The sequence below is a fragment of the Notothenia rossii genome (assembly GCF_949606895.1).
Source record: "Notothenia rossii genome assembly, chromosome: 11".
In the NCBI taxonomy this organism is placed as follows: Eukaryota; Metazoa; Chordata; class Actinopteri; order Perciformes; family Nototheniidae; genus Notothenia; species Notothenia rossii.
The window spans coordinates 59,079,609-59,103,125 of NC_136910.1; the positions used below are offsets into that span (position 1 = coordinate 59,079,609).

Here is a 23,517-nt window from a genome sequence, read left to right on the forward strand (position 1 = left end):
GCCTCGATTATAGCTCCTCCATTATCGCTCCTCGATCCTCGGTCCTCCGGCCAAAATAAGAGCCATGGGACGCTACTCAAGATGGCGCAGACAAATCAACTTCCGGTGAGACAGAGACCGAGGAGCGAGGAAATGAAAATAGTCGACCTGAGACGGGGACTCGACTCCGTGTGCATTTCAGCTATTGAAACGTCCTTCAAAATGGAGTGTCTTGATCGATTTCCAGGTCAAGTCCCGGAGGAGGGGAAGAGAGGAGTCGAGGAGGGGTATTGGGATGAGGCTTGTGGTGCTTCATCTGAAGAACACTCATCTTTGATGGTGTTCTGTGTGGAGAGAATTCTGCATTTAAAGAGTGTTCAAGTCGACAGAAATATGTGCAGAAACACAAATATACTGTTGTTATTCTTTCATCTTTCTCCAAAACCAATCGGTGCAACATTCATGAGCAAGACATAGTTACAGTTGTGTAAACACAAAAGATGCCTCTGTCAAACACAGTGAATGGAAAGGAACACTTTGAGGGCAATGAAAATATTTGTACTAAAGATGGAGGAGAGTAAAGTTCTTAGTCTACATTTTAGTGTGTCAATAGCAACTGAAAAAACCTGTAGGCCTATGTCCTTCAGTTGTATTACATTTTAAACGTGGTTGTATCATCCGGCCAGCAGAGGGCAGTAATGGCACATCCATAATATCAAAAGAAGAGGATATACCTCATCCACCGGCGACTTCAGCCAGCAAAGCAAGAGAAGAAGAAGAAGACTTCAGCCAGCAGCTCCAACAACAACAGGCTTTTTAAAAAATGGGATTTTTATTAAAATAAAGTTCTTTATATTTTTTAAATAATCAAAGATACGTTTCCGCTCCTCTTGGTCAGTGAGTGCTCATCGGGGATATTTAATAAGCATCCCGCCTGAAGAGGAACACGGGTCAAACACGTGGGGACGTTTTAAAGAGGTTTAAAATGTCCAAGAAGAGGAACGGGATTCCGGACAGGTGAGCGAGATTACGAGGGTTAAAGAAACTGAGTACATTCACTCAATACTTTAGAACGAACTAGAGGTACTTATACTTTACCTGAGTGTTTAGATTACCTGCTACTGTGTACTTCTACTCCACTACAGTTCAGAGGTACTTGGTGTACTTCTACTCCACTACATGTATTTAATACCTTTAGTTACTTTACAGATGTGGATGAATGATGTGAAATATAATCAAGTGTTAAGTCAGACTTTAGTTCCACCTGGAGTAAATCCACCAGCTACCCTGCAGTATACAAAGTCATTCAGACTAGCTGCACCTTTACCAGCTTTGAGAACACTTTCATGATCAATCATTATAAAACATATCATATCTATTATTCTGAAATGGACCAATCTGCACAATGACTACTTTTACTGTCTCTACTTTCACTATATTTTGATGAGAATACTTTTCTACTTTTACTTGAGGAACATTTTGAATGCAGGACTTTTACTGTAACAGAGTATTCCTACACTCTGGTACTTCTACTTTTACTCAAGTACAAGATCTGAGTACTTATACTTTTACTCAAGTACAAGATCTGAGTACTTTTACTCAAGTACAAGATCTGAGTACTTTTACTCAAGTACAAGATCTGAGTACTTTTACTCAAGTTCAAGATCTGAGTACTTTTACTTTTACTCAAGTTCAAGATCTGAGTACTTCTACTTTAACTCTAGTTCAAGATCTGAGTACTTCTACACTTTTACTCAAGTACAAGATCTGAGTACATTACATTAGGCAGGGGTTAAATTGGGATTTGATATGTGGGGGGGCTCTGTGTGGCGGTGCGAGAGGGGGGCGGAGGTCGAGGATCTCATTATTTGACCTTAAGGGATATACACTGTGGCCCTAAAGCAACTGCTCCATTATCTGTATCAAATGCACACATTGATGCCACCAAATGTCACAATAAAAATAGAAATGACTACAAATAAACTGAAATTCAATTACATCTTAAATTATTAATATACACAAAAAAAGGTTTACACATATCCAACCTTCCACTTGCTTTTTTAAATCAACACAGCTCTGCACACTTGCTAAAGAACATTTGTGTGGAAATCTCAATTCATTTGTTGGGCTGTGTGAGTATGGCCAAAAGTATGAGAGTAAATCTCACTGTAAACGATTGAATCATCACCAAATTCTGTGTGACCGATCATATCTCAGCTTTATGCAGACATACATTTAGCATGGTGTACAGGGCCGGTTTTTGGCACAGGCGACACAGGCGGTCGCCTAGGGCTCCAGATCTGGGAGGCGCTGCGCTGGTAGCTCTGGGAGGGAAAAAAACATTTTTGACCGTTGGCGCTCATCCTAATGATCGGCCTTGACGTAACAACATTCATAATTAAGTAAATGTAACAGCCTTTTCACCCCGGTTACACGTTTCATTCATTTGCCCTGCACGATGGGCACTGTAAGTGATGAAACTACGTGGTGTTGGCTTATCAGGCGTCCGCAGCTCACAGCCAAAGTGGGCGTGGGAGCGAGCGAGAGAGAGATAAATGCAATTTATGTAAACAAATATTTCCAAGGCACTCCTTTATAATTATTGGGATAAACAGGTTTGAAATAATTTCAATGTATACTATAGGACAGTAACCAAAAACATCCTTTACAACTGGAGAGATAAAAAATATGCATAAATAAAGCGTAAAAACGATATCCTGTCACAGAGATCTGCTATTTTAAAGTAAACGCATATCGACCCTAAATAAAGTCTATATTAAGAACCAGAGGTGTTTTAACATATGGCTTAAACAAATGAGCGAGGGTGATGACGTCAGAGCATCGGGCTGAGCCCCGGACCAATGTAACCCCTGCTTGTTACTTGTTAGACGCTTTTATCCAAAGCGACTTCCATACTCGATACTGTGGACAATCCCCACAAGAGCACTTTGGGGTGAAGTGTCTCAGGGACACAACGACATGCTGACTGCCGTGTAGGGCTGCAACAAAAGACTCATTTGAATGATAATCGATGAATGAAACGATTAATCGATTATTCGGATCGTTAAGGTTTTAACTGTACTACTACTTATATCGATACTGCTTATTGATCCGGTCCTTATAGCATTAACGGTTCTTTTGACAAGAAATAAGGTAAACTAACTGAACAAATTGTGAACAAAACTAACATCCTTTTTATTTAAATTAAATGCATAATATTTCACATCAAAAGAAACAACAATGTTTTAACAAATCATATTAAATAATGTGATGACAGAACTGTAAACAGAATAGCTGAAACTTTAACTAAATAAATAACTCAGTTTCCTCTAATCATTAACCCATGTTTGTATAACTGAGTTAGATGATATAATGTTTATGTAGCAATAATACATGACATATGTTTTAAATGTCTCCTGTACCGATAAAAAAGAGCGATAACGTTGAAGTTTAACGGGGTGTAGAACACATGTGATGACGTCACCAACGAATCGACGACTGAATTAGTTGCCAACTAATTTGGTAATCGATGAAGTCGATTAGTTGTTGCCCCCCACTGCAGTGGGGGGAGTACTTCTATTATATGTTTAATGTGTGAATGACCCATGGTATGTCAGTAGATGTCTGATGTTCTGATGTTCTGATGATCTGATGATCTGATGTTCTGATGTTCTGATGTTCTGATGATCTGATGTTCTGATGATCTGATGTTCTGATGTTCTGATGTTCTGATGTTCTGATGTTCTGATGATCTGATGATCTGATGTTCTGATGATCTGATGTTCTGATGATCTGATGATCTGATGATGTTCTGATGTTCTGATGTTCTGATGATCTGATGTTCTGATGTTCTGATGATCTGATGTTCTGATGATCTGATGATGTTCTGATGATCTGATGTTCTGATGATCTGATGTTCTGATGATCTGATGATCTGATGATGATCTGATGATCTGGTGTTCTGATGTTCTGATGATCTGATGTTCTGATGTTCTGATGATCTGATGATGTTCTGATGATCTGATGTTCTGATGTTCTGATGTTCTGATGATCTGATGTTCTGATGATCTGATGTTCTGATGATCTGATGATGTTCTGATGTTCTGATGATCTGATGTTCTGATGATCTGATGATGTTCTGATGATCTGATGATCTGATGTTCTGATGATCTGATGATGTTCTGATGATCTGATGATCTGATGTTCTGATGATCTGATGATGTTCTGATAATCTGATGTTCTGATGTTCTGATGTTCTGATGATCTGATGTTCTGATGATCTGATGATGTTCTGATAATCTGATGTTCTGATGATCTGATGTTCTGATGATCTGATTTGTCCTCTCTCCTTCAGATGGCTGGATTATAAAGCTGTGGGTAGGAAGCTTCCCGGGACGCGTTTCATCGCCTTCAAAGTGCCTCTGAAGCAGGTCAGCACTCAACTCACAGAACTTTTTATTTGTTTGTGGGAATGCAGATTTAAATGTGTCTCTCCCCCCCCCCCCCCCCCCAAACTCCACCTCCCCCCCAGGCGTTGAACCGGCAGCTGCAGAGCTCCGAGGTGTTCGGGCTCTGGGAGCTCCTGGAGTCTGTTCAGAAGCAGAGGCTGGACCTGGGTCTCATCATCGACCTGACCTTCACCACCAGATACTACTCCATACAGGTATCACAGTCACTCTTTAAAGTAGAGACACTACATACTGATACACACCTGAACATCAGCAGGAGAGGACTCTTTAAAGTAGAAACACTACATACTGATACACACCTGAACATCAGCAGGAGAGGACTCTTTAAAGTAGAGACACTACATACTGATATACACCTGAACATCAGCAGGAGAAGACTCTTTAAAGTAGAGACACTACGTACTGATATACACCTGAACATCAGCTGGAGAGTACTCTTTAAAGTAGAGACACTACATACTGATATACACCTGAACATCAGCAGGAGAGGACTCTTTAAAGTAGAGACACTACATACTGATATACAGCTGAACATCAGCAGGAGAGGACTCTTTAAAGTAGAGACACTACATACTGATATACACCTGAACATCAGCAGGAGAGGTCTCTTTAAAGTAGAGGCACTACATACTGATATACACCTGAACATCAGCAGGAGAGGACTCTTTAAAGTAGAGACACTACATACTGATATACACCTGAACATCAGCAGGAGAGGACTCTTTAAAGTAGAGACACTACATACTGATATACACCTGAACATCAGCAGGAGAGGACTCTTTAAAGTAGAGACACTACATACTGATATACACCTGAACATCAGCAGGAGAGGACTCTTTAAAGTAGAGACACTACATACTGATGTACACCTGAACATCAGCAGGAGAGGACTCTTTAAAGTAGAGACACTATGTACTGATATACACCTGAACATCAGCAGGAGAGGACTCTTTAAAGTAGAGACACTACATACTGATATACACCTGAACATCAGCAGGAGAGGACTCTTTAAAGTAGAGACACTACATACTGATATACACCTGAACATCAGAAGGAGAGGACTCTTTAAAGTAGAGACACTACATACTGATATACACCTGAACATCAGTAGGAGAGGACTCTTTAAAGTAGAGACACTACATACTGATATACACCTGAACATCAGCAGGAGAGGACTCTTTAAAGTAGAGACTCTACATACTGATATACACCCGAACATCAGCAGGAGAGGACTCTTTAAAGTAGAGACTCTACATACTGATATACACCTGAACATCAGCAGGAGAGGACTCTTTAAAGTAGAGACTCTACATACTGATATACACCCGAACATCAGCAGGAGAGGACTCTTTAAAGTAGAGACTCTACATACTGATATACACCTGAACATCAGCAGGAGAGGACTCTTTAAAGTAGAGACACTATGTACTGATATACACCTGAACATCAGCAGGAGAGGACTCTTTAAAGTAGAGACACTACATACTGATATACACCTGAACATCAGCAGGAGAGCACTCTTTAAAGTAGAGACACTACATACTGATATACACCTGAACATGAGCAGGAGAGGACTCTTTAAAGTAGAGACACTACATACTGATATACACCTGAACATCAGCAGGAGAGGACTCTTTAAAGTAGAGACACTACATACTGATATACACCTGAACATCAGCAGGAAAGGACTCTTTAAAGTAGAGACACTACATACTGATATACACCTGAACATCAGCAGGAGAGAACTCTTTAAAGTAGAAACACTACATACTGATATACACCTGAACATCAGCAGCAGAGGACTCTTTAAAGTAATGATAATCTCTGTTTGCAGGACGTCCCGGAGTCTCTTTTGTTTCTAAAAATCTTCACGGCGGGTCACGAGGTTCCCGGCAACGACACGATCCTGAGCTTCAAACGCGCCGTACGAACATTTCTGCGACAAAACGCCAACAACGGTGAGACGCTGGTCAGAAGACGTGATTTACAGGGTGTCTCTTCCACAGGCACCACACACTGGTTATGGGTTGCTCTGCTGAGTGTCACATGGGTGATGGTATTTAGGGCAGCTGGTGTTTGGCAGCGTGACCATGGGGGTGAGCTTAGCTCTGATATCTTTTATTGACCGAATGAATCTGTTTTTTTATTGTTTTGGTTTACAATATGTAACATCCTTCAAACGTGGAGTTCAGTCCAGACTTTATTATTTACACGCCTCGCATCACTGGCGGTTCTACGGGTTAGCTGCCGCCTCAGAAAAATGCCTTGCCACCCTTTATTAATAATATTTTTGTAAATGTTGGACACATTTCTCCACATTTCGTGTAAACGTTTTACTCAACAGTTTAGAATGAACTCTTCCCCCCCCCCCTAAATAAACAAAACAAATGGTTTCACCCGCCACGTGAAAATGGTGTCAGGCTCGTCGTCTAGTAGCGCTGTTGCACCCTTCTACAAGAAGTCCACGGAGTCGGTCGGAGTAACAGTTGGCCCCGGCACCTGGAGGTGGATCAGCACCTGAGGGTGGATCAGCACCTGGGGGTGGACCAGCACCTGAGGGTGGATCAGCACCTGAGGGTGGATCAGCACCTGAGGGTGGACCAGCGCCTGGAGGTGGATCAGCGCCTGGAGGTGGATCAGCACCTGTAGGTGGACCAGCACCTGGAGGTGGATCAGCACCTGGGGGTGGACCAGCACCTGGAGGTGGATCAGCACCTGGAGGTGGATCAGCACCTGAGGGTGGATCAGCGCCTGAGGGTGGATCAGCGCCTGAGGGTGGATCAGCACCTGAGGGTGGATCAGCGCCTGAGGGTGGCACAGCACCTGGAGGTGGATCAGAACCTGGAGGTGGACCAGCACCTGGAGGTGGATCAGAACCTGGAGGTGGATCAGAACCTGGAGGTGGATCAGAACCTGGAGGTGGATCAGCACCTGGAGGTGAACTTGCACCTGGAGGTGGATCAGCACCTGGAGGTGGATCAGCACCTGGAGGTGGACCAGCACCTGAGGGTGGATCAGCACCTGGAGGTGGATCAGCACCTGAGGGTGGACTAGCACCTGGAGGTGGACCAGCACCTGGAGGTGGATCAGAACCTGGAGGTGGACCAGCACCTGAGGGTGGCACAGCACCTGGAGGTGGATCAGCACCTGGAGGTGGATCAGCACCTGAGGGTGGCACAGCACCTGGAGGTGGATCAGCACCTGGAGGTGGATCAGCACCTGGAGGTGGATCAGAACCTGGAGGTGGATCAGCACCTGGAAGTGGACTTGCACCTGGAGGTGGATCAGCACCTGGAGGTGGACTTGCACCTGAAGGTGGATCAGCACCTGGAGGTGGACCAGCACCTGAGGGTGGACCAGCACCGGAGGGTGGACCAGCACCTGAGGGTGGATCAGCGCCTGAGGGTGGACCAGCGCCTGAGGGTGGACCAGCACCTGGAGGTGGACCAGCACCTGAGGGTGGCACAGCACCTGGAGGTGGATCAGAACCTGGAGGTGGATCAGAACCTGGAGGTGGATCAGCACCTGGAGGTGGACTTGCACCTGGAGGTGGACTTGCACCTGGAGGTGGACCAGCACCTGGAGGTGGATCAGCACCTGGAGGTGGATCAGCACCTGGAGGTGGACCAGCACCTGGAGGTGGATCAGAACCTGGAGGTGGATCAGCACCTGGAGGTGGATCAGCACCTGGAGGTGAACTTGCACCTGGAGGTGGATCAGCACCTGGAGGTGGACTTGCACCTGGAGGTGGACCAGCACCTGAGGGTGGATCAGCACCTGGAGGTGGATCAGAACCTGGAGGTGGATCAGCACCTGGAGGTGGACTTGCACCTGGAGGTGGATCAGCACCTGGAGGTGGACTTGCACCTGGAGGTGGATCAGCACCTGGAGGTGGACTTGCACCTGGAGGTGGATCAGCACCTGGAGGTGGATCAGCACCTGGAGGTGGACCAGCACCTGAGGGTGGACCAGCACCGGAGGGTGGATCAGCACCTGAGGGTGGATCAGCACCTGAGGGTGGACCAGCACCTGGAGGTGGACCAGCACCTGAGGGTGGCACAGCACCTGGAGGTGGATCAGAACCTGGAGGTGGACCAGCACCTGGAGGTGGATCAGAACCTGGAGGTGGACCAGCACCTGGAGGTGGATCAGAACCTGGAGGTGGACTTGCACCTGGAGGTGGACCAGCACCTGGAGGTGGACCAGCACCTGGAGGTGGACCAGCACCTGGAGGTGGACCAGCTTCCCCTGGGAGCATCTCCCGTTCCACTAGTTTTGTTTTTACTAAAAACGAGAGCTTGAAACCAAATATGAATAAAACGCTGCCGTTTGAATGGATAGCGTTTAACAGGCGGTCGCTGTTTGGGACGTTACGTACAAAATACTACGCAGACAGCGCTAGCTGGGAGCTTTAGTTCCTAAACTATGCGGTAACATCAAGTCCACGTAAATTACTCATCACAGCCGTGAGGCCACATCAATGAAACCAGGAAACATCCCATACCGTCAAACTGGATCTGAACACAGCTGCCTGAGCGTTTGATCAATACTTTCTGATGTTATATTTATGATATGCTTCTTATCAGCTGCATGGCCCTGACGCGTAAAGTTAGACACACATTTGTTCCAGAGCTTTTCACAAGCAGACCCTCGCAGGACAGAGTAGCTGGAGTGAGTCAACAACACAAAGACATATCTGAGAAGAGACCAGGACGAAGAGGAAGAGGAAGAGACCAGGAGCATGACCTCTTGCCTCCCCATGCCACCCTACATGACCTCTTGACCCCCCATGCCATCCTGCAAGACCTCTTGACCCCCCATGCCACCCTGCATGACCTCTTTCCCCCCCATGCCACCCTGCATGACCTCTTGACCCCCCATGCCACCCTGCATGACCTCTTGACCCCCCATGCCACCCTGCATGACCTCTTGACCCCCCGTGCCACCCTGCATGACCTCTTGCCCCCCCCATGCCATCCTGCATGACCTCTTGACCCCCCATGCCACCCTGCATGACCTCTTGACCCCCCATGCCACCCTGCATGACATCTTGTCCCCCCATGCCACCCTGCATGACCTCTTGACCCCCCATGCCACCTTGCATGACCTCTTGCCTCCCCATGCCACCCTGCATGACCTCTTTCCCCCCCATGCCACCCTGCATGACCTCTTTCCCCCCCATGCCACCTTGCATGACCTCTTGCCTCCCCATGCCACCCTGCATGACCTCTTGCCCCCCCATGCCACCCTGCATGACCTCTTGACCCCCCATGCCACCTTGCATGACCTCTTGCCTCCCCATGCCACCTTGCATGACCTCTTGACCCCCCATGCCACCCTGCATGACCTCTTGACCCCCCATGCCACCCTGCATGACCTCTTGACCCCCCATGCCACCTTGCAGGACCTCTTGACCCCATGTCAAATGTTCTCTAACCGTCACTGCGTCACACGAGTGAGCTAAGCCTCAGAGCGGCTTCCCTTCACATCCGGTGAAAGAGAGACACGTTATTGCAGACGTCCAGGACGCTAACGGTTCCTCCTTGTCCCTCAGAATACTTTGATGTGATTCCTACGAGGCTTGGATTTAATGTTTTTCTGTTTTTTAAACTCAGTTACAAAAATAAATAAGAGAAGGGAATGGAAGGAGAGAAAGGACATTTACACGTGTGTTGTTTTTGCAGAGAAGCTGATCGGAGTGCACTGCACGCACGGGCTGAACCGCACCGGGTACCTCATCTGCAGGTGGGAGACCATCCTCTTATAAATGCTAATACAGATATTAACAGATTGCTCAGTTCCAAGGAAATACATAAAGGGAAATGCTGTCGAGCATATTGCTTATTAAAGCCATTTTTTAAATGTGATAAAAGAAAAGAAATGTATCCGAAATATGAAAGAAGTAAAAACATAATGTTTTCTGGTTCTGTTTTCCTGGGGTAGATTGTGATGGGATGTGGTTTAAGTAAGTAACGTTTATTTATAAAGTGCTTTTCACAAAGTCACAAAGTGCTTGATAAAACAAGAAGACATCATCATAGGAATCATACAATGTTAAATGAGCACACAAGCCACGTGTTAAGAAGTCATAAAAGCACCAGAACACAATCAAACAAAACAAAACAAAACAAAACAAAGACAGATAGAATAAATCGAGCACAGCCCAAAGGAATGTCTTTAAATCAGCTGAGTCAGCAGACCGTAGATGGGCGGGTCTGAAGGTGGGTGCGTGGGACAGACAGTAGACTGAGCATGTGGGACCTGAGTGGGCGGGCTGGTGTTTACGGATGACCCTAACCCGGGTGGATTAGGTCGGCCACATGCAGGAGTCTGACCATGCTCTGGAGGCGAGAGTCAGGGAGAGAGAGATCTGAGCATCGGGTAACGTGGGACCCTTTGTGTTTGAGCTGTGTGTTCTGTACCTGTTCTGCTGCAGGTATCTGATCGATGTCGATGGGATGAATCCTAAAGAGGCCGTGGACTGTGAGTACTGATGTCTCCTCATTAGATGTATCTTCTTATTTTACTTGATTACAATTTTTTAATTTTCTCTGAATTTACAATGAAATAAATAATAATATATATTTTTTTTAAAAGTCAGAATTTTGACTTTTCTCAAAATCTTGTCGTTTGAAATAACTGTTACGTTTTTTTAAATTTATTAAAATTTATTTTTTGTTGCAGATTTTTTCCTCTTTCTCTCAGAATTATCAGAAATAATGACAAATAAACAATTTCATTTCTTCTGAATTCGCCCAAAGAAATCAGAAATTTGAGGTTTTTCAAAATGTGGCTTTTCTTTCTGAGAAATAAATAATGTTATTTTTCTGAAACTCTCAGAATTAGTTTTACTCTTGAAAAAAGATCTGAATTCTGAAAAATATTGAATGAACTTTTCTTCAGAATTCCTCAGGGTTTAGAAAAGTCAGAATTATTTATTTTTCTCAGAATTCTGAGAAATAATAATTCTGTTTATTTTCAGAAAATTAAAAACAAATCAGAAAAAAATCTTTATTTTGACTTTTTTCTCAGAATTTTGTCTTGTCAGTTTCAGAAAATCTAAGAAATCCATAAAAATATTTTTTGAGCATTTTAACTTTTTTCCTCAAAATTCATTTTCTTAAAATCTAAGAATCCCACAATTTTTGGGATTTTCTGGGGAAAAAAGTGAAAATTCTGAGAACAAATCGTTTTGTTCATAATTTTGCTTTTTTTCTCATAATTTCAGTTTTAATTGAAATTCTAAGAATTCAGAAAATAGTCAGAATTGAGACTTAATTTCTTAGAAATCTGAGAAATAAACAATTCTTTTTTTTCTTTTCTGAAAATCTAAGAAATGTGTTTTCTAAGACAAGACACATTCTTAGATTTCGTTTTTTCTCAGGAGAAACCAATAATTACATTTCTTCTGAAAATGTAAGAATTCCTTCAGTGAAATTATAATTTAGAAAAATATGTTTTATTATAATTTTGACTTCAGTCTCAGAACTGAAAAAGTACTTATCTTTATCTTGTTGCAAAGTTTCCTTTCTTTTCAATGTAACCCCATTCTCATTGGCTGAAGGTACATCCTACTCGTCTGTGTAGAAATCATTGTCACATCAATTACATTCTTTTAATCTATTTATGTTTTTAAATTAATTATTTTTATTGTCTTAATAATTTCTCTTTTTGTATTACATTTTTTTCTGTTTATCCTTTTGATCATATTTGTTTTATTTAATTGTATTTATTTATTTAATGTTTTTATTTTGATTGTAATATCATTCATATCAACTATTCTCTTTTTTGTGTTGAAAATTATTTTAATTTAATTTATTTTGTATTTATAATATTGATCATATATTTTTTTAATTTAACGTATTTTTATAAAGTTATTATTTTAATTGTAATATCACCTAATCTACTGATCTTTACTTCTGTCAGTGTTCAACTCGTCTCGAGGTCACGCGGTGGAGAGGCAGAACTACCTGCACGATCTGCAGAGAGGACCCAAGAGGAGGTGATTCATGTTCAAATGCTTCCAGTCGTTATGCTTTTGCACTTTGCACAAGAACATGCAGGTCCTTTTTAAAGATTGACATATTTTGCAGACATTGGGTGTTTCTCAATGTCGAGGACGCTTCCTTGGTGGGACATGTCTTCAGAGTCAAGTCCATCAGAGGCTGTTTCTCAATGTCGAGGAAGGCTGCTCCAGAGCCACTATTTCAAGCATGCTACGTCATCGAGTGCCGCCGAAGGACTGTTCCAATCTCCAGCATACTTGGAATCCAGCGAGGCCGGCGTCCTTCGTAGCAGGACATTTCAAGGCTGCACATGTGTAGACTCCGCGGTCTTAAAATCCCCACAATGCTTTGCGCACGGACCAATTTCCAAATCTTTGGCGGAAAATTGAAGGCGGGGCCTCTCATATGACGCACACCTGCACACTTGCTCGCCTGTTCCACTCTTCGTTTTCCGAATGCCAGGAAGGATTCTTGCCTAGCCTCTGAAGGACCTAACTCGGAGGGACATGTCCTACCAAGGAAGCGTCCTCGACATTGAGACACGCCCAGAGGCTAGGCAAGAATCCTTCCTGGCATTGGAACAGTCCTTCGACGGGACTCGATGGCGTAGCTTCCTTGAAATAGTGGCTCTGGAGCATCCTTCCTCGACATTGAGAAACACCCAGTGTGATATAAAACATATTTGCTTCTTAAAGTAAATCTTATCACACTCACATGAAATAATACCAACAATTGTAAAATAAATATAAGAACCAGATACCCCTCTTATCCAGATTGTCAAAAAAGGTAGTTGATCTGTGCTTTGTGTTTTCAACAGTAACGATGGGATGGATGAGTCGGAGCAGGAGCCAATCAGAGGCCTCGCTTCACATCGGCCGAGTGACATCATCTCTGAGCCGAGAGAGGAGAGATGGCCGCCCAGCAGAGACTCCCATCAAGAAAGGTAGAACACTACGTTGTTACGTTCCCTCCTGGACTAGGGGAGTCAAAGGGAAGTGACCAAATATAAAATAACCGGGCGAGAGGAAACTGATCTGTGAAGCCACAAGATGGTCTTTAAATTGACAAAAGAAAAAGAGACTCACCAGCCAATTTGCAAAACAAACTTAAGGTAACTAAGAACAACTTATAACAGAAAGCGACTGAAGTAAACCATAACACTACTCAGAACTATGAGTTGCACGTCCCACGTAGACAACAACAAAACACTACACTGCTGCACAAATCATCCACTGCCATCCATGCAGCTCACAGGAGAAGGAGAGAGTGACTGCAGCCTTCCTCAGGTCCTTTATGGAGGCCCTGATTGGGGATTGGGAGCACCTGAGGGAGATGCTGCACCTGGAGGGAGACAATCAGGGAGAGAGAGAGAGAGAGATACACAAACACAACACGGCACGTAACAACCGTATTAACCCAAACATTTTTTATTCCGGGTCTAGACTTTTTGATGTAATTACACAGTCACACCACTAGATGGCGCCAAATGAGCAATTATCATTATATAAATATATTTTTTTAATTATTATTTTTTCTCCCAAAATGGTTTCAGTTTCAAAGAGCGTTATTACAACAGCATGGTACCTTGTGCTTCACATAAAATAAAACTGTAATAATGAACCGTTGAAATATAAATGAAATGGTGTGTGTGTGTGTGTGTGTGTGTGTGTGTGTGTGTGTGTGTGTGTGTGTGTGTGTGTGTGTGTGTGTGTGTGTGTGTGTGTGTGTGTGTGTGTGTGTGTGTGTGTGTGTGTGTGTGTGTGTGTGTGTGTGTGTGTGTGTGTGTGTGTGTGTGTGTGTGTGTGTGTGTGTGTGTGTGTGTGTGTGTCGAGGAGCAACGAAATATGGAGTTACTGAGAGTAATGTTAGAAGATGGAGAGCCCAAAAAGATTTTTCCAAAAATGAGTCTTGAAAAATAGGGGCCCTCTTATTATTATATAATTCATTCTATTCAGATGCACTTTTCAAAGCACCCAAGGACAAGTTACCATTCATAAAATATTCTAAGGAAAGGTTTAGGACGTTACAAAAGGACCCTTATAATTATCTTCCTTTAAATATCCTCTCCTGCAGGTGTTTTCCTCCCAGAGCAACGAGCCAACGCTCACATCCACAAAACGGCCTTCTTCCTAACCCTCAACCCCACGGAGAACATTTCAACCAGTATCGACGGACCGCCCCCCCGCCTGAAAACCAGTGGAGGAGACCCAGGTTCTCTCCACCGAGCCAGGAGAGGAGGTCAGTTTCATTATTATTATTATTATTATTGTATTTTTACTATCATTTATATATTTTTTTGATATTATTTTAGATTTAATTAATATTGTCTTTGCTTTTTTAATTTAATTATCCCACTTTCTTAGTTTTTTATTATTATTTATTACATTTTTTATTTATTGGTTTTTCCCACACATCACAATAACAGGAGAAAATGAGTTCAAATGCTCGTGCTGTATAAAACAAAACAAATATTTTAGCTTCATATCTGTCAGATCTAGTGACTTGGTCATTAAAACAAATATTTATATTTTAAAATATATTCCCACTAAATGACCCTTCTACCATAAGACACAGATTATTTTATTTATTATTATTATTGTATTTTTACCATCATTTCTTTTGTTTGTTATTTTATTTATTATTTTATAAATGTTTTATATTTTATTAATATTTTCTTTTATTTCTTTTATTTGTATTTAATTATAATGTTTCATTTATTTATCAAATTTTCTTTGTTTTTTATTATTTATTTAAAAAAGATTCTCTACAAGGGTCTCTAAACCTCTTTAAGGGTCTCTAAGGGTCACTAAGGCTCTTTAAAGGTCGCTAAGGGTCTCTAATGATCTCTAAGGCTCTTTACGGGTCTCTAAGCGTCTCTTAGGTTCTTTAAGGGTCTCTAAAGGTCTCTAATGATCTCTAAGGGTCTCTAATGATCTTTAAGGGTCTCTAAGGGTCTTTAAAGGTTGCTAAGGGTCTCTAATGATCTCTAAGGCTCTTTACGGGTCTCTAAGCGTCTCTTAGGTTCTTTAAGGGTCTCTAAGGGTCTCTAATGATCTCTAAGGCTCTTTACGGGTCTCTAAGCGTCTCTTAGGTTCTTTAAGGGTCTCTAATGATCTCTAAGGGTCTCTAAGGGTCTTTAAAGGTCGCTAAGGGTCTCTAATGATCTCTAAGGCTCTTTACGGGTCTCTAAGCGTCTCTTAGGTTCTTTAAGGGTCTCTAATGATCTCTAAGGCTCTTTACGGGTCTCTAAGGGTCTCTAAGGCTCTTTAAGGGTCTCTAATGATCTCTAAGGCTCTTTACGGGTCTCTAAGCGTCTCTTAGGTTCTTTAAGGGTCTCTAATGATCTCTAAGGCTCTTTAAGGGTCTCTAATGATCTCTAAGGGTCTCTAAGGGTCTTTAAAGGTCGCTAAGGGTCTCTAATGATCTCTAAGGCTCTTTACGGGTCTCTAAGGGTCTCTAAGGCTCTTTAATGGTCTCTAAGGGTCTCTAAGGGTCTCTAATGATCTCTTAGGTTCTTTAAGGGTCTCTAAGGGTCTCTAATGATCTCTAAGGCTCTTTATGGGTCTCTAAGCGTCTCTTAGGTTCTTTAAGGGTCTCTAAGGCTCTTTATGGGTCTCTATGCGTCTCTTAGGTTCTTTAAGGGTCTCTAAGGGTCTCTAATGATCTCTAAGGCTCTTTACGGGTCTCTAAGCGTCTCTTAGGTTCTTTAAGGGTCTCTAATGATCTCTAAGGCTCTTTACGGGTCTCTAAGTGTCTCTTAGGTTCTTTACGGGTCTCTAATGATCTCTAAGCGTCTTTTAGGCTCTTTACGGGTCTCTAAGGGTCTTTACATTACATTACATTTAGCTGAGTCTTTTATCCAAAGCGACTTACAATAAGTGCATTCGACCAACAAGATACAAACTAGAAGAAATCAGAATCATATAAGTTCATCAGGTTTCATAGAGCCAAACATTTCAAGTGCTACTCAACTGGCTTTAGATAAGCCAGCCCTTTATTAGTATATAAGTGCTTTGTTAGTAATTCTATCTCTGGAAGTGGAGTCCAAAGAGATGAGTTTTCAGTCTGAAGAAGATGTGTAAGCTTTCTGCTGTCCTGATTTCAATGGGGAGCTCATTCCACCATTTTGGAGCCAGGATAGCAAACCCACGTGTTTCTGCTGATGGGAACTTGGGTCCCCCTCGCAGTGTGGGTGCAGCGAGCTGTTTGGCTGATGCAGAGCGGAGTGCACGTGCTGGGGTGTACGGTTTAACCATGTCCTGGATGTAGGAAGGGCCAGATCCATTCACAGCATGGTGCGCAAGTACCAGAGTCTTGAAGTGGATTCTAGCAGTTACTGGAAGCCAGTGAAGGGAGCGGAGGAGCGGCGTGGTGTGGGAACATTTAGGAAGGTTGAAGACCAGACGAGCCGCTGCATTCTGGATGAGCTGCAGAGGTCGGAGGGCACATGCAGGCAGACCAGCCAGGAGGGAGTTGCAGTAGTCTAGGCGTGAGATGACGAGAGCCTGGACCAGACCCTGCGTCTCTTTCTGGGTCAGCTGGGGACGTGTCCTCCTGATGTTGTAAAGCAGTGGTTGACATTTTTTTGTTGTTGATGTTCTAACGCTCTGCATGCAGTAGGCGTTGGACTGGAAGTACCGGAGACCATAAACGGTTTTGAAAGCTTCTGTCACGTAGTGATCATCTTCTCAATAAAACATCTTTGCAGATGTTTTCTCGAGTCTTCTGGCCAATCAGAATCAAGATTGTTGCCGGAACGTCCCCGGAGAATAACATTGCGGTAGAACTATTCTTTATACATCCATGGGTACAACTTCAGATCAAAATGAACACATAATGAAATATGACCCCCAGCTTGATGATTGACAGGTCACAGAACAATGGGGGCTATCTACCCTTACCCACAAAGTAATTCACACAGACTCTCTCCTCTTTGCTCTTCTCTCTGTGTGGAGCAGCAAGCTGTCAGAACTAAGGGAAAAACAAACAATGGCATCAAATATTATTAATGTGTCTGGTAGTAACAGATTTATTTATTCTCTTCTCAGAGTGTACCAGAATGCGTAGTTTATATGTTAGTATTTCTAGAATCCCCCAAGACCCCCTGCTGGGGTTGGGTTTTCAGCTTGTGAGCCTTTTTATAATACAGTTCAGCTTTGATTCCATCATCTAGATCAAAGTCTCAAAAATGCTACAAACTGGGTGAATGTGAAGTATTTAGTTAAAGGAGGATGAAAGCGTAACTAAGGAGCTCTATTGGAGAGACTCTGACGGTTATTGGACTCAGGATTCATTCATGTGGATTCCCGCTGTATGAAGAAATTAAAGGACGGCGCAAGTGGAAACAATTCACAAAGGGATCAAACTGTTTAAAACACATGCTCAAAGTAAGCCGGATTTTGCCGATGTGTTTATGTGGATTCAAAAATCGTAAATAATCTACAAAATGGAGGAGACCGATCTGATCGGAGCAACTGAGACGAATAATCCAACTGAAACCGGCATGGACGATGACTATGTTTTAAAAATGCGCTTATCCAGACAAGCCCGGTTTGGACACTTTACGGGCAGAAGAAACATTTCTATCAAAGAAAGAATTATAAATTTCTGTCTTTTTATTCCTATATTAGCTACTAACTAACTAACTTGAATTTTTATTAAAATTAATTAATCAAATATTTTGATTATGTAATTGTAATGTAGAGACAAGGCCTTTAGTGACAATCATGTATTGCCTTGTATCTTGTATACAAAAAAAAATGTGAAAAAAAAGTCAAAATATGATATTTGGCCTCAAATCATCTGAGGCCTAGCGCCCCGCCTGCGATCTTTGGCGCCCCCCAGGTTGGGAACCACTGTGCTAGACAAGCAGAGATGAGTGCGACGACCTGGGTTTCTGAGCGGGGAAAGGACAGAATTAGTTGGGTGTCGTCAGCGTAGAAGTGGTATGAAAAACCATGCGGGCTAATGACAGACCCGAGCAAGTTTGTGTACAAGGAGAAGAGGAGGGGACCGAGAACAGAGCCCTGAGGGACCCCTGTACTTAATTACAGGGGTCAGATCAGTTTCCTAATTAATTAATGTTAGTTCAGATGTCTTCCCTGTCTGGAGGTTGAAGTCTCAGAGAAGTACAGCGGGAGGGCCAGCTTCAGGGATGTGTGAGAGGAGATGATCTAACTCCTCCAAGAAGTCCGCCAAGGCGCCTGGTGGACGGTAGAGAACAACAATGGTTCATTGTATAGGATGGGTTACTGTGACGGCATGGAATTGAAAGGTGGAAGGAGTGAAGTCAGGTAGCTTGAAGAGGGGAAAGCTCCAGTTGGGAGAGAACAGGAGACCAGTGCCCCCTCCTCTGCCAGAGGGTCTGGGTGTTCTGAGGGCTAACAGCTAACGGCTGATGTTGGTTTTCTCTGGTTCGCATTGAAGATGAAGTCACGGCTCCGCCTACACTGCGTTACTATAGTTACTGCCCCAGCTACTAAACTGTAATGGAAACTCAGCATAAAGTGAGCCTGGCCTAACGAGGCCTAACTATACCGTACTAAGCCGAGCGAGGCCCTGCAGTGGAAAGCGCCATTAGGGTCTCTAAACGGGACATTATGAATTAAATGTAGCTGTTTGTGTGTTGCTCGGACCGGTTTACATGCTCTCTGCTTTTTTATATTATTTATTTATTTATTTGTATTTATTACAATCTTTATTTTTCAATATACTATTTTTTTTATTATTGTATTTATTTATCCCACTTTCTTAGTTTTTAAAAATTATTTATAACATTTCTTTAATTCTTTCTTTTTAAATTTTTTTATTATTTTTTTCTTTGTATTTATTTAATTCTTTCTATTATATAATTTTAATTTTATTCAACTCACTTTCTTTGTTTTTGATAATTTACTTAAAACATTTTCATTATTCTCTGTGTAGGTTTTCTCCCCCCCCCGCAGACAGGGGGTCCAGATTTCCTCCACCACCCCCCCGCCTGCAGGAGGACAGACGCAGAGCTCCCCCTCCCCTCCAGGAGGACAGACGCAGAGCTCCCCCCCCCCTCCAGGTGGACAGACGCAGAGCTCCCCCACCCCTCCAGGAGGACAGACGCAGAGCTCCCCCACCCCTCCAGGTGGACAGACGCAGAGCTCCCCCACCCCTCCAGGAGGACAGACGCAGAGCTCCCCCCCCCCTCCAGGAGGACAGACGCAGAGCTCCCCCCCCCCTCCAGGTGGACAGACGCAGAGCTCCCCCCACCCTCCAGGAGGACAGACGCAGAGCTCCCCCCCCCCTCCCTCGTTACTCTGCAAACTGGGCTAACGAGAGTAAGGAGTCTGAGGGACCTGAGGGGGACTGGTTTGCTCCCAAAACGTCTCGTCAGCCCTCACAAACATACAAAAAGAACTCGTATGATCAGTACCAGTGATGCGCAGGAGTCTGAAAGTCTTTGAGGGTCTTTAAAAGGGTCTTCAAAGGTCTCCAAGGGTCTTTAAGGGTCTCTGAGGGGCTCTTTAAAGGTCTTCAAGGGTCTCTGAGGGTCTTTGAGAGTCTCTTAGGCTCTTTCAAGGTCTATCAGGGTCTCTAAGGGTCTTTAAAGGTCTTTAAGGGTCTTTAAGGGTCTTTAAGGGTCTCTTAGGGTCTATAAGGGTCTTTAAGGGTCTCTTAGGGTCTGTAAGGGTCTTTAAATGGGACATTGTGAATTAAATGTGGCTGTTTATGTAATGCTCAGACCAGTTTACATGTTCTCTGCAGATTTGGTGAAGTGTCTCTTTAAGACGGCAGTGATATTACACAATATATATATATATACAAGGAGAGGTTCACATGTGTTAAAATAGTGAAGTTCCAATGGGTAGACTGAGAGATGTTCTCCTCGTACGCAGAAAGAAGTTCTCCACCACCTCTAGAAAGGAGGTTTAGATTATCTCCTCCCACGCAGCAAATAAGTTATAAGTTTCTCCTCCACTCCTAGAAGAAAGGTCCAGGTTTTTTCTCCACCTTCTCTGGAAAGGACATCAATATTGTCTCCACCACCTCCAGAAAGAAGCGCCATGTTTTCTCCACCTCCTCCAGGAAGGAGCAAACTGTTGCCATGACGCTCGGATGAGTTTTCATGCCCACTGTAGGTTTGAAGAACTGCCCTTTTTAAAGAGGTAGTAAAAACTAAATATCCCCCACTTAAAGGAGAGGTTCATGTTTTAAGGTCCGTCCTGAAACGTCCCGATGTGTTCACGAGAGACGCCCCGACGTGTTCACAAGAAACGTCCCGATGTGTTCACGAGAGAAGTCACGATGTGTTCACGAGAAACGTCCCGATGTGTTCACGAGAGAAGTCACGATGTGTTCACGAGAGACGTCCCGATGTGTTCACGAGAGGCGTCCCGATGTGTTCACGAGAAACGTCCCGATGTTCACGAGAGGCGTCCCGATGTGTTCACGAGAAACGTCCCAATGTTCACGAGAGGCGTCACGACGTGTTCACGAGAGGCGTCACGATGTGTTCACGAGAAACTTCACGATGTGTTCACGAGAGACGTCACGATGTGTTCACGAGAGACGTCACGATGTGTTCACGAGAGAAGTCACGATGTTCACGAGAGAAGTCACGATGTGTTCACGAGAGAAGTCACGATGTGTTCACGAGAGAAGTCACGATGTGTTCACGAGAAACTTCCCGATGTTCACGAGAGACGTCACGATGTGTTCACGAGAGACGTCACGACGTGTTCACGAGAGACTTCACGACGTGTTCACGAGAGACGTCACGACGTGTTCACGAGAGACGTCACGACGTGTTCACGAGAGACGTCACGACGTGTCCACGAGAGACGTCACGACGTGTCCACGAGAGACGTCACGACGTGTCCACGAGAGACGTCACGACGTGTTCACGAGAGACGTCACGACGTGTTCACGAGACGTCACGACGTGTTCACGAGAGACTTCACGACGTATTCACGAGAGACGTCACGACGTGTTCACGAGAGACGTCACGATGTGTTCACGAGAAACGTCCCGATGTTCACGAGAGACGTCACGATGTGTTCACGAGAGACGTCACGACGTGTTCACGAGAGACTTCACGACGTGTTCACGAGAGACGTCACGACGTGTTCACGAGAGACGTCCCGATGTGTTCACGAGAGACGTCACGATGTGTTCACGAGAGACGTCACGACGTGTCCACGAGAGACGTCACGACGTGTCCACGAGAGACGTCACGACGTGTTCACGAGAGACGTCACGACGTGTTCACGAGACGTCACGACGTGTTCACGAGAGACTTCACGACGTGTTCACGAGAGACTTCACGACGTATTCACGAGAGACGTCACGACGTGTTCACGAGAGACGTCACGATGTGTTCACGAGAAACGTCCCGATGTTCACGAGAGACGTCACGATGTGTTCACGAGAGACGTCACGACGTGTTCACGAGAGACTTCACGACGTGTTCACGAGAGACGTCACGACGTGTTCACGAGAGACTTCACGACGTGTTCACGAGAGACTTCACGACGTGTTCACGAGAGACGCCCCGACGTGTTCACGAGAGACTTCACGACGTGTTCACGAGAGACGCCCCGACGTGTTCACGAGAGACTTCACGACGTGTTCGCGAGAGACTTCACGACGTGTTCGCGAGAGACGCCCCGACGTGTTCGCGAGAGACGCCCCGACGTGTTCGCGAGAGACTTCACGACGTTTTCGCGAGAGACTTCACGACGTGTTCGCGAGAGACGCCCCGATGTGTTCGCGAGAGACTTCACGATGTGTTCACGAGAGACTTCACGACGTGTTCGCGAGAGACGCCCCGACGTGTTCGCGAGAGACGCCCCGATGTGTTCACGAGAGACGCCCCGATGTTCACGAGAGACGCCCCGAGCTGACGAGGAACGGGTGATTTTACTTTACTTTTAAATAAAACCGATGAAAATCGGAGGCCGTTCTTACTGCAGCGTCTGAAGGGGCGATTGCACTGAATTTGGAAGTTAAATAATTTTGATTTGTTTTATTCTAAGACACTTCACGCAACAAAATAAGTTTCCTTGAACGAGGGAACTGTAATATATCTTGGCTTCTTTCAGACGTAAAGAAAACATCTTAATGCACATCCAGGAGTTTATTTCACTAACTGCTTGGGTCTGCAGATTTCTCCTCAGTTCAACAAGTGAGCATCCCATAATGCCTCGTTTGCATATTTCGACATAACACTTGAGTCTTGGGTGGTTGCTTTTTTAATTCTGTGTTTATTTTAGTGACATTATTTGAATAAAGTAAAAATATGGCATTCTTTAGATTTCTCAAAAGAGGATGAATGCAGTGAATGATTGGAGCTTTTATAATATGTTAAGGTAGCTCAACAGGGAGAGTAAACAGGCTTTCCAGCGGTGTAAGATGTATTACCAAGAAGTGTTTTTACAACAAATAAATAATCTACCAAACCTTAGTTTTTGTGTTAAGTTGATATATGACGTTCATTAATGTTCTTGGGGGAAAATAATGGGGAGGGGTGGTGTCACACTGTCATGTCTCCGGGGAGAAACACTGATCCAATGTGATGATCAGCTGGGCCCTTTCTCATTTCTGTAATTCCCCTCCTCGACTCCCCTCCTCGACTCCTATCCTCGTGTCTTAGTCCCGCCCACAGGAGATGCGAGCGGAGGAGTCAAGGAGGGGAGCCGAGGAGAGAGGAGGAGAAATTAGTGAAATGAGAAAGGGCCCTGGACACACAGGTGAGTCACACACACACACACACACACACACACACACACACACACACACACACACACACACACACACACACACACACACACGAGAAATGAAAATAGTTTTTCTTGATTCGGTGTAAAGTGTCAGGGTGCAGTTCTGCAGATGTCCACAGAGTGGCGCTGTGGCTCTGAGAGTTCACAGACAGCTGTTAAAATATTTTTCATTTATTACCTTTTTTCTTAATTAATTAATTTACTTGCATACTTATTTATTTAGTTTTTGTAATATCATTTTTATATTTTATTTATTCATTAAATAATTGATGGATACAAATATTGTATTTGTTTATTTACACATAATTTAAA

General features: G+C 43.9%; 1 protein-coding gene across 1 annotated transcript; it reads left to right on the forward strand.

The window, feature by feature from the left end:
* Window positions 1–710: 710 nt before the first annotated feature.
* On the forward strand, window positions 711–22,889 carry dusp11 (dual specificity phosphatase 11 (RNA/RNP complex 1-interacting)). The gene is made up of 10 exons (XM_079659887.1): window positions 711–996; window positions 4,334–4,409; window positions 4,511–4,642; window positions 6,283–6,406; window positions 10,133–10,193; window positions 10,885–10,931; window positions 12,375–12,450; window positions 13,272–13,397; window positions 14,528–14,692; window positions 19,379–22,889. Exons 1-10 carry the CDS (start codon window positions 965–967, stop codon window positions 19,863–19,865), a joined length of 1,326 nt encoding a protein of 441 aa, XP_079516013.1. The 5' UTR covers window positions 711–964; the 3' UTR covers window positions 19,866–22,889.
* Window positions 22,890–23,517: the final 628 nt, after the last annotated feature.

Bases quoted from the DNA above. Each gene is read 5' to 3' on its own strand.
- dusp11 (XM_079659887.1), top strand. From the start codon at position 965: ATGTCCAAGAAGAGGAACGGGATTCCGGACAG. The intron at 10,932-12,374 runs GTGAGTACTGAT...TACTTCTGTCAG, and splicing joins TCCTAAAGAGGCCGTGGACT to TGTTCAACTCGTCTCGAGGT. The intron at 12,451-13,271 runs GTGATTCATGTT...TGTTTTCAACAG, and splicing joins CAGAGAGGACCCAAGAGGAG to TAACGATGGGATGGATGAGT.